The 11,806-nt window shown below is 30.4% G+C and overlaps 1 protein-coding gene across 1 annotated transcript; it reads left to right on the top strand.

Moving 5' to 3' along the window:
- The first annotated feature begins 3,087 nt into the window (after positions 1 to 3,087).
- LOC106775329 (serine/threonine-protein kinase HT1) lies at positions 3,088 to 7,629 on the top strand. Its single transcript, XM_014662438.2, has 3 exons — positions 3,088 to 4,055; positions 4,831 to 5,286; positions 7,303 to 7,629. Exons 1-3 carry the CDS (start codon positions 3,540 to 3,542, stop codon positions 7,549 to 7,551), a joined length of 1,221 nt encoding a protein of 406 aa, XP_014517924.1. The 5' UTR covers positions 3,088 to 3,539; the 3' UTR covers positions 7,552 to 7,629.
- The last annotated feature ends 4,177 nt before the right edge of the window (positions 7,630 to 11,806 follow it).

The raw sequence follows: 11,806 nt of genomic DNA, 5'->3' as shown, positions 1-11,806 counted from the left end.
TTTATTTTTTAATAAATCCATGTGAAACTTTGACTTAGACTAACTTAAATGAATAAGTTAACTTGGAAATATAGTTTTTGAAATTTGAAGCAGCTGTTTGTGAAGAAGATGAAAATTGTTTTGGGTTCTGAACACTGCCCACGCTCCCACACCTGTGTTCGGTTTCTTGGGCCTATATCATTCCTCCTATTTTGCTCATATTTGGAACGATTGCAGTGAAAATGGAAATCAAAATAATATCGATCAAAATCTTCATAATTTATACGAGAAAGGAATTTCAAATCTAATTTATTTCTATACAACTAATTTATAAGATAAAAACTATCTTCGTTTGATTTTATTTTGAGTTTATGTAAAATCTTTAATCCACTCTATTTAAATCTTTCTAAGATAAATTCTAATATTTAAAACTCATAACATATCATATTCAAATACAACGAAAAGAAATACACATAATAATAATACTGTTTTGAATATTATTATTCATTTACATAATATTGTAACATTAGTTAGAGATTATATACACAAATTAATTAGAACATACTAACTAAATTATAATACAACTTATTTTAACTAAAAACACGATTAATGCAGAACTTAACTAATTTACAATAAGATTTATTTTAACTATAAATAATACTGAACCAAGTTTAAGATCCTTCTCTACTTTGTGTGTACTATTTGACCCTAAAATTCTCTTTATATATTAAAAGATGCGTCATCAGTCGAGAAACATAATACAATCTCAATAATCTCATCGTTTACAGATCTAATTCTCTGACACACCATGCATTCTATGTATGGAGTTAGTGATATTTCTGCACCTCACACTAGAAATTAAGAAGAAGATGTTATAAGATTTAACGTTAAAGCTCGAATTACAGTATTGTGATGATGTAAAGGTTTAACGTTTGAGGTGTATAATTTATGTTTTATAGGGAAAGGAGGGACAAAGGAGCAACAGAAGATCTGAAGGTAATATGGTTGTTAGCGGTAGATGAGGGCATTATGACAGAGTCCATGACCAGTCGATGAAGGAACGATCTAGAAGCTTACAGCAGTTGGAGACGAAGCGTCCAACCTCGGACCCACATCCAACTTTAATCAGAAAACAAAACCAAAAGAAATAAATTGTGTAGAGTTTTGTCCTGATATATGAAACCCTCTTTGAAACAGTACAATGCACCTAACTAGCTTGGCATGAGAATTCATTTCAAAGACAATAACTGAGGTGTCTCCTTTTGTGGTTACACGGAAAAGAAAAGTAAGCACCCCTGGCGGAGGAACACGGTAGCTTAGCAGCAGCTGATGAAGACCCAACATGGTCATTGCGTACATGCAAAGTCTCATCACAATTTAGCCAAAGAAAGACAGTGAAGAAGGTGGCTTCTCTTACAACATCAGGACAGTGCATTCGACTTAGCGCCAGGATGTCTGCAATAACACCATTTAAGTCGAACTTTAGACACGTGTTGTTGTGGACAACTCTCTAAACTATACGCACCCAGAGTCATAACCTCTCACTAGTACCTACCATGACGTCTTCTTGATAACTACTATTGAGTATCCATGTTTTCACCATTCTTTATTATTATTATTAACCTTTCTCAGATCTTATTTCTTCCTCTGTTGCATATCATTTTTCCAATCACTTCTTTGCTTTCTTCTCACTTCAAAATCAATAAATAAATATCGATTCCTCCCTACCACCCTTTCAAGATTTTTTTTTCTTCCTCTAAACGTAATCCTCAATTATTCTAACATATTCTCTTTATTATCTACAATACTTTTTCAAGTGCAATTCCAGTGGTTACGCATGACTCCACGATACAAGAAAAAAGAAGAAGGTTAAATAGGTTTTAAGTTATTTGAAATAGAATTAATATTTTTTTTTTCAAACTTTAAAGATAAGTGCGTATAATTCTCTTAACTCAAATAATTTTCTTTTATATATAACATTTCAAATTTTAAACTGTTTATACTATTTCATATGTTTCAATTCAAATATTAATTTGTAATAAGTTATTGGATTAATATATCCATTCATTCACCAAAATATATTAAAATTTAACAAAATTCAAATTTTACATCAAACTCTAAAAATTGTAAACATATTTTTTTAAAAAAAATATATGAAACAGCAAGACCTTCCTACAATGCACATAAGAGTGCATGACTGGGTTCTATATATCGTTTTTTCCATTAGTGTTTGTTTATCACATTTTATATTTTTATTTCACCTATATCTTGAATGAAAACCTATTACAGTATAAAATATGCCGTATGAATTATTATTATGTAAATAATATTTGCCATTTTCTAATTAAGGGGAATGGTAATATATAGATGGATGAGAAAAAAAAAAGAAAATAAAAGAAAAATTATGGTAGTACTTGATACGGAATGTCGAAATTTGTTTTTTGGGCCCTGAGCTAGATCCCGTACATGTTCCTTGTGATAAGCCCATGCCACAAAAACCACACTATGGCGGATACCTAACAATTTGGGTCCATATCGTGTGACCTGGAACCGAAGATTGAATGGCTTAGATAGTTTTGGGACGAAACTCTTATGTCTCCTTATTTAAAAACATTTATATATGCATTTTTCTCCCTATATCTTTTAATTAATCATCTCAGTTTCTTCCATCCGAGTTTACTTATGGTCAAATCGGTAGTCATCAAATGTAATAAATTACAAAACATACATTGGATTGGATCATCTTTAAATTATTATTAATAAATAGAATGGTATACGTATCTTGTAATAAACAGTTGAATAACGATAAAAATATTTTTCCATCAGCAATTTAAATACCTTTTTTGGGTTGATTTTTATTGGTTGTGTTGTGATGAAGTTGAATTTCATTGGTAGCAGCAACCCAACAGAAAGACGCACTTAGGAGTTAGAGAGTGGCATAGCATATATGTATTGAAATGAGGCAATGTTTTTGACAGTAACTAATACGTAGAAATGAGTCAAATGTTGGGTATAAACTGAGAGAGGTCTATCTCTTGCAGTTGGCACTTGTCTATTGTTTCTTCTTTTGTTATGGTAGATGCCACTTGTACTCTCAAACTTTTCATGGCCCCAACAAGGATGGGGATATATCCAAAGTCTGAGAAGACTGCAAAACCAAACACCAATAGTTGGATGTACCAATCGCCAAGCTCAAGTCACTTCGCTCTGCATTGTGTCCACTTACCATTGCATTCATTCATCATAATCCCATCAATTATAAATTCTCCCCAAAACTCTATCTCTCGCTCTCTATAACAAGCTACTCCACTTTTTACCCTTCAAACTTTTCTTCCTCTCCTGAAAACTCCTCTTTTTCTTCTTCCTCTCACTACCATTTGGCTCCAACCTCCTTTTTTTCTACTCCAGTCTTCAATGCTGTCAGATATTTCTTACCCCTAACAATTCTCATACACCAAGTATTAATATTCATACTCAAAGGGTGCAGTTGCTATATACAACAAGCTCATCAAAATGGTTTTAAAAAACTTATACTCCTTCTTCATTCTTCGTTGGAGCTCATGTTTGGAAATCAACACTCGGGACGAAGATTTGTCATGACTGTATGCTCTGACACTCTTCATATCATTGCTGTAAAATACACTTGTTTTCTAGGTTCAATGGCGGGGTCATGTTTCCACGGACTTAGGCTAAGGATGTCTAAGAGTAAACCTTTACCAGAGCCTTCATCTTCCTCCAAGTTACGGTTGGAGAGTGACACGGAGAACATGGAAAGGAAGAGATTTAATAGCACGGAATCGTGGTCCATGATATTGGACTCGATGGATACATGGGAGGCTTCAAAGGAGGACGAGCAAGAGGAATGGACTGCAGACCTATCACAGCTTTTTATTGGTAACAGGTTTGCTTCTGGAGCTCACAGTCGAATTTACCGTGGAGTCTACAAGCAGAGAGCTGTTGCTGTGAAAATGGTGAAGATGCCATTCCAGGATGAGGAGAAAAAGGAATTATTAGAGGAGCAATTTAACTCTGAAGTGGCTTTGCTTTCACGTCTCTTCCATTTTAACATTGTGCAGGTATGTTGTTTTAATGAACGGATATCTCTTCAACCTTGTTTCGACACTCAATCTTCTTGTCTGCATGGTCATTTTTTTGTTTATGTATCCATTACGATCGTTTTGTCTGTGAGGATCTGAAACTCAGAGGGTGTAAGCAAGAGAGGAGCTAATATATAAGTTTTGGTTGTTCCCACAAAGAGACACTGTCACTTGCCACTTCGGGAAAGTCTTAGCTTTTCTAGGTAAAACTGTTTCAGAAAAAAAAAAAAAAAAGGCAAACAGGGACCATTTAAATAAGTATATTGGCTGAACTCAATAACATATACAATACACCTATCGCTGCCAACTATTGACTTTCCTATTTTGTTCTATTTTTTGCCATTTTTAGATGAGTAATGCAGTGATTAATCTTCTTTCTTTCTTTTCCTTGGGGTTTTGGAAAGACCATGAGGAATCGTAGCATTTAGTGAGTTTATTTGATTTGGCTCTACTTCTGAATGTCGACAACCACCAAATAGTTTTTATATTGGGGCAATCGTAAGAGACAGTTTTAATCAAAGTTGAGTTACAATAAAATCTGAATTTTGTTGAGTCTATTGGTTAATCAATTATTGAGTTATTCTGAACTACTTGCAAATTGGGGTTCTAAAGCCCAAATTCTAAGAAAATTTTAACATTCATTCATATGTGATGATTGATACTGTAAATGTAACCTTTAGCTGCAGAGGTGTTTGTAATCCCTTCTAGTAATGACTGCATAAACTCTGATAATAAAATGACTCTTATTTTACAGTTCATTGCAGCATGTAAAAAACCGCCGGTGTACTGTATCATAACAGAATACATGTCACAAGGGAATCTAAGGATGTATCTGAACAACAAAGAGCCATACTCACTCTCAATGGAAAGAATAGTAAGGTTTGCTCTAGATATATCAAGGGGCATGGAGTACCTTCATTCACAAGGTGTGATTCACAGAGACTTGAAATCAAGTAATTTGCTCCTCGACGATGATTTGAGGGTTAAGGTGGCGGATTTTGGCACATCTTGTCTTGAAACAAGATGCCGCAAAAGCAAAGGGAACTCGGGAACGTATCGTTGGATGGCACCAGAGATGCTTAAGGAAAAACCTTATACTCGAAAAGTTGATGTCTACAGTTTTGGTATTGTGCTTTGGGAGCTCACTACTTCTCTACTTCCTTTCCAAGGAATGACCCCAGTGCAAGCTGCTTTTGCTGTGGCTGAGAAGGTAACATGGCTATATTTCTAAACTCTAAATATCTTCTGTGTTATGTTAATTGCTTTTGTTTTAGTTCATCCTGCTACACCAGTTTTAATTGCTCTTAGAGAGACAATTGCATCACTTCTCTGCTCACCAATTCTGATAGCTTTATTGATAGAATCTTTCTCTTAATCCCTTCTTGACTTTTTCTATAGTCTGACCAAATTCCTTCTTTGCACTCCAACTTCTTGGTCGTGTCTAATAGTGGAGGAATAATTCTTGTCTAATTTGACAAATGGCATATTTTTGGATTCTGGGGGTCTCCATGGTTTCGTTTCACAAAACTAAACGTGAGCTGGACTTTGAAATAAATCATTTATCTTTTTCAATGTTTTTAATCAAAGTAGTTTCAACTTGTTTTAAATCGATTGATGAATCAAATATGATTTGGTTTAAAGGGGATTTCTAATTTAAAATCTGTTTTAGAACTGGTTTCTGAACCAAAATTTATTCTGAAATGAATAAAAATTGGTCTGGGAATGAATTTTTTTTATACATAAGAAGAATTCAGAACTGAAAACAGTTGTTGCATTGTCAAGATGGTTGATTGGACAAGTTATTGTAATAAGAATGATTGGTTGGACAAGTTCTCTGTGATAAGAAATATACTCAATAATACGGGAATCTCTGCCTTGGAACAGTTTGATTGCTATAAAGCATGAAGGAAGTTGTCTTTCACACACTGTTTGTTCCCCAAATGGGACTGAAGAAATCTGATATCTACCACACTTCCATTTTATAAAAAAAGTTCCAAACATACTAACTAGAGACTTTTGCCCTTTTAGTAACAGTGTAGAAACAACAGTAGCTATGTCACTCAAGTACCTAAAATATCCAAACGGGAAGCTTATACCACATGCAACAACAAAAGACTTTTATCTACCTTCTAACAGTTACTTCGTAGAAAATCTTCTCTAAGGCATAGTTACTCAGAATCCTTATCGTGTGGCTGTTATCCATAAGTTCATTCACTATTCTCACGGCTCATGACTTATGAGCATTTTTTTACCATTTTACTTATTCACTGTTCTAAATGGCAATGTGTTGCCTTTCCTTCAATGGGATGGGTCAATCAATATACTTTCACTTTTCAATTTAGTTCAAGTGCCACAAACACCTTTATGCAGAGTTTTAGGGATTCTGTATTTCAGAGATTCTAACCCTCTACTCTCTCTTCTGTTAGCCAGTCTAACAAGATGTAAGTGTTCCTCAAAGCATAAGAGGTGAAGACAAAAATATTGTAACCTCTAATAGTTTTATGCAAGATAATTTCGTTGTCACCACATGATTTACTTAGTCATAGCACAGACTACATATAACAATAAATGTGTCCCTAATTTTCATTTTCATACATAGATAGTTTACCAGTAGTGACTAGTCAAAGTAATTAAAGTATAGATAGTTTACCAGTAGTGCTTGTTCATGTTGCTTCTATAGTCAAGCCTCGGGTTAATACAGGACAGAATGGCAGCAATGATCATGGATTATTTTAACTCGAGTGCTTTAACAGATTGAACTTTTTTTATGAAAAGTGTTACATTCTAGTCCTAATAATGGGAAACACTGATGCATGGGCCTTGGACATGTTCCCTCCCTAGTCCCAACACGCATCCTTGATATCGCTTAACCTGATAAAAAAATTTGAGGCTAACACAAAAACAGTTGTTACATTTTGGTGCATACATTTTGTCAAAAGTAGTCCTCGAACTTTGCACAAAAGGCTAGCCGCAATATTGTTGTCTCCATTAGTGCCTTCCCATGAGGCACACTCATCACTGAGACCCCACAAAAAAGCACAGATAAATAGCCATTTGACGCTAAAATTGTGGAAAACAAATAATAATAAGCTTCTAAAGAATGCATTTTGTGCTTGGTTAATTCCTTATAATAGTTTTTGAAGTTTTAAGAATGCATGGTGAAAAGGGTTGATCCTGTGGGAAGTGAAAAGTTTTTTATTTGAAAAGTGATTTTGTGTTTGATCAGAATGAAAGGCCTCCTCTGCCAGCAAGTTGTGAACCAGGACTAGCACATCTGATAAAGCGTTGCTGGTCAGTAAACCCGTCGAAACGGCCAGATTTCAGTGACATTGTGTGTACGTTGGAGAAGTACGATGAGTGTATGAAGGAAGGCGTACCAATGAGCCATCATTCAGGGCTACTCAGCAGAAATGTAATTGTCGAACGCCTCAAAGGCTGTGTATCAATGACCTCCTCCATACCTGTCTATGCATGATTCTCCCTAAGAACATATGCAATACATGTTATACCAATTCCATCAAAAAAATAATCCATATCAATTTCGTAAAATAAAACCCCCATTAAATTTACTTTTTTTTTTTTTTTTTGTGTTCACATTTTAAGAACGAAATGGAAAAATTATATTGAATTCCAATACATCATACAAATATTTCACATGTTTTAACACATTTCAAGATAATTTCTCATATAATCATTTATAGTTCAGGTGATGCTTCACTTTAAACTCTTTCAAGAACTTTCATTAACTTTATATCATCATATTTTATAATTCAATAATTCTATTATACTTGAAAAACTCTCTCACTAACTTCCTCTTATATCAAGTCTTGTCTCGTTCTAAAAACCCAAATATTATTTTTAAACATTAAAAAAAAAAATCGCTAACCAACATAAGTAATTTAAGTTAAATAAATTATTATAGATGTAAAACAGAAAAGATAATTATGATTATACAACATTTAAACTATTTAAATAAAAATTAACCAAATAAAACATGTCATATATAAAGAATATCGATTAAGTGATATTTTTTAGTAATTTTTCATTATTTTTAGTGATTACCTTATTTGAGAAAACAGTTTTAAATAATTTTTTTTTCAGATCAATTTATTACTTGAACGATATATACATATTTCATCATATACAAAAACTTCGAAAATATCAACTTACCAAATCACAATTCAACATTTAACCTTATATTGTAATTAACTCTCAAAATGTAAAATTAATATGATCACCAAACAGTTATGACTATTTATGAAATTCAAAAACAAAATAACAATGCATGACTATGATTATACAAAGAAACATTATATAAGTCTTGATATTACGAGTTTCACACCCAAATTACTAATTAGTTGTTCAAACATTTTCGCAAGCAAAGTTATCAAGATAACATAAAATCAACTATTCACTCAGCTTAAATCAATTGAGTTTCTTTTCCCTACCTTAATCTTCCCTCTACTCCAATGAAACTACAACTTGCAAGAAAAGATGAGTTTGAAAAACCAAATGTACCCCTTGATTATATATGCGAATCCAATTAACCAACCCAAAATAATCTAAACTTTAAAATTTTTCATACATTTAAATTAAAAAAACAAACAAACCAATACATGCATAATTCTCTTCTGAAAAGGAGTAAGAAAAAAAAAATTATACTAGCTTGCACAAGTAGATCATCACTAGAATGGAGTAAAACTAGAGAGAATGAGGAAAAATGAAGAAAAGTGAAAAAAAAATGAAGATGGTTATGGTTTGATGTAATTATAAAGGAGTTTTTTTTTTTCTAGTTACTAAATGCACTCCCTTTATTACTCCTTTTTATTTCCAAAACCAAAGACTCAAGCTCGTTCACCATCCATAACATCCCAAAATTTTATTCTCACCCTGTTCCTTTAACACGTCATTCTTCCCAAATAAAATTATTAATTAACTCACAATTATCAAATACATCCATAAAGACACGATTAATTAACTGAGGTATTAAGCATACATTAAATTAAATAATCCCTTTTAAATTTATTTACCCTCTTATTTAATTACATACAAAATATCCTTACAATATATTGTTGCCAATCCAACATTTATCATCTCTAAAATTACAAAACTATATAGTTATTTCACAAAAAAAAAAAATCACTTTGAAATTTTAATTATTTTTAAAAATTTAAATCTCATTAAAGTATAAATAGAATCTAAAAATAGTATATAAAAGGATAGTTTTTACTTTATAAATGATTTTATAACTTGATTTTATGAGATTAAGCTATACTCAAACTCAAATTATATGGAGATATTATCTATCATATTTATCTAAGTTTTATTCAAACGCAAGTTAAGAAAAGCTAAGTATGATATTGACTAAAATAATATCTAATTAAAAGACATCTTCTTACATTTATTTTGAATAATTAAATTAGACATACCTAGGTATTGTAATAACTTTGCACAGCATAAATGAATCTGAAGCAGCTGACCAACTACCAACAACCACAGGATAATCGAACTCAGCAACAACATCCACCAAACAAGCTGAGAGCAAAGTATGATCAGCAACTACTACTATATTCCACCTAACACCAACATTCACATCACTCTTATTACTACACTTTCTTCCAAACCTTATACTCCCTATCATGTCATATTCAAACTCTCTTCTTCTTCATTTTAACTGTCTCCTCCCTATAACTGTAAGCAATTCCCATTATTAACTTCAAATTCCTTTTCTGGCAGTTACACTGCTCAAGGATTAAATCAAAGAGTTTTTACATTAAGTCTAGATCAATAAATATACATAATGAAACTGTATATATCTACTTAAAGAAAAGTTGTTAATACAACTTCATGAGATGAAACTATATATAAACCCTTATTAAGTCAGTAAGAAGTTTCAATTGCATTAACTTTTGTTGTGATTAAATAATAATTTCCATCATTCAAAACTTTTTAATTTATATCTGTACTTATTATAAACATAAATCCTATTAAGGCATGGTACTTTAAGTAAAATAAATACCAAACATACAATTGAAAACTTAATTTGCGAATGTAACGTTGAAAAATATAATAAGTACAAAATTCAAATTCATGTTGTTAGACGATATTTCTTATTTGAGTTCAAAAATATTAAACTTCATTTAGAAGAAATTTGTGACACGTTTTTTTTGTTATTTAATTAACATGATGTGTTTATATTTTAATTTATTTATATTATAAATCATTTAATTTTTATGCAAGTAGTATATTGCATCATTACTATTTTCAATCAATAGAATGCATCACATGTTAGTAAACGTTTTAAAGAAATAATATGTTATATAGAGTTAGTTTTTCATTCTTTTTAAAATATAATAAATCACTCTCTCCGTCAACTTTTAGAGAGGACTTTTGAGGTAGACGGATGATGGGTTAAATATGTTTTTAGTTCCTATACTTTGGAGTGATTTTGGTTTTAGTCCATTTTTAAACTTTGGTACAGTTTAGTCCTTCAACTTTAGAAAACTCTGGTTTTAGTCTTTTTTACCAATTTATTTAAACTTTATTTGTTATTTCAAGCACGTTTCTTAGTTAACATTGAAGCAAAAATGTGTCAAACAGTGTAAACAATCCAAATGCTATAACTTAGTTAACATTGAAGCAAAAATGTGTCAAACAGTGTAAACAATCCAAATGCTATAATGAAACGTGTTTGAAACAACAAATAAAGTTAAAAAAATTGGTAAATAAGACTAAAACCAGAGTTTTATAAAGTTGAAGGACTAAATTGTACCATAGTTTGAAAATGGACTAAAATCAAAGTCACCATAAAGTATAGGGACTAGAAACATATTTAACCCGATGATATTATGAAAAAATTATTACCAACAGGTACTTAAATAAAATTATAAATAAATATGAATATATTTTTTAATAAATATTGAAAGTTTATTTGCATATATATATATATATATATATATATATATATATATATATATATATATATATATATATATATATATATATATATATATATATATATANTATATATATATATATATATATATATATATATATATATATATATATATATATATATATATATATATATATATATATATATGTATATATATGTATGTATATAAGTTAGGTTTGTGGTTCCTTGTTAAATTTGGGTATTTTCAACTTAATCTTTATTAAAAAATTATGATTTATTTGTTTACATAAAAAAAATTATATCTTTTAATTAAATCATTGTAATTTATTTTTTCGTAATTGAATAACGTAACTGTTATTTTGATTTATCATTTTATTTATTTCTTCCATGTGTTAATAAATGTGTTATGTTATGGTTAATATAAAACATGATAAAAGATGTACTATGTTATAATTAATATTTATGTTAATAATTATTTGTCATTTTATATTAACATGATAAGTAATGTGACTCATTTCTTATGAGACAATGAGCAATATTATGCAATACATCACTAAATTAACTAAAAAGTTAAATTATGTAAATTCAATTAAAAAATATAAAAGGGTTGAGTAATTAGTCAGAAAAAAAATTAATAGAAATTTAAATTGAAAATACTCGAATGAAAAACTTAAAACTTATTTAAGTCTACATTTGATATCAAATTTAACATAATATGTAATTTTTAAACATTAACATATAATTGATTTATTTATTTTAATATTTAATTTAATTTTATCTATGTTAATTTAATAAGTTTAGTTTTTTATTCAAC

The sequence above is a fragment of the Vigna radiata genome, chromosome 10 (assembly GCF_000741045.1).
Source record: "Vigna radiata var. radiata cultivar VC1973A chromosome 10, Vradiata_ver6, whole genome shotgun sequence".
Classification (NCBI taxonomy): Eukaryota; Viridiplantae; Streptophyta; class Magnoliopsida; order Fabales; family Fabaceae; genus Vigna; species Vigna radiata.
The sequence above is the reverse complement of the archived record's forward strand: the minus strand, read 5'-3'. Positions and strand labels throughout refer to the sequence as shown.

Coding starts and splice junctions, on each gene's coding strand:
- LOC106775329 (XM_014662438.2), top strand. CDS start 3,540: ATGTTTGGAAATCAACACTCGGGACGAAGATTTGTCATGACTGTATGC. Junction 4,056..4,830: donor TCCATTTTAACATTGTGCAG/GTATGTTGTTTT, acceptor CTTATTTTACAG/TTCATTGCAGCATGTAAAAA. Junction 5,287..7,302: donor CTTTTGCTGTGGCTGAGAAG/GTAACATGGCTA, acceptor GTGTTTGATCAG/AATGAAAGGCCTCCTCTGCC.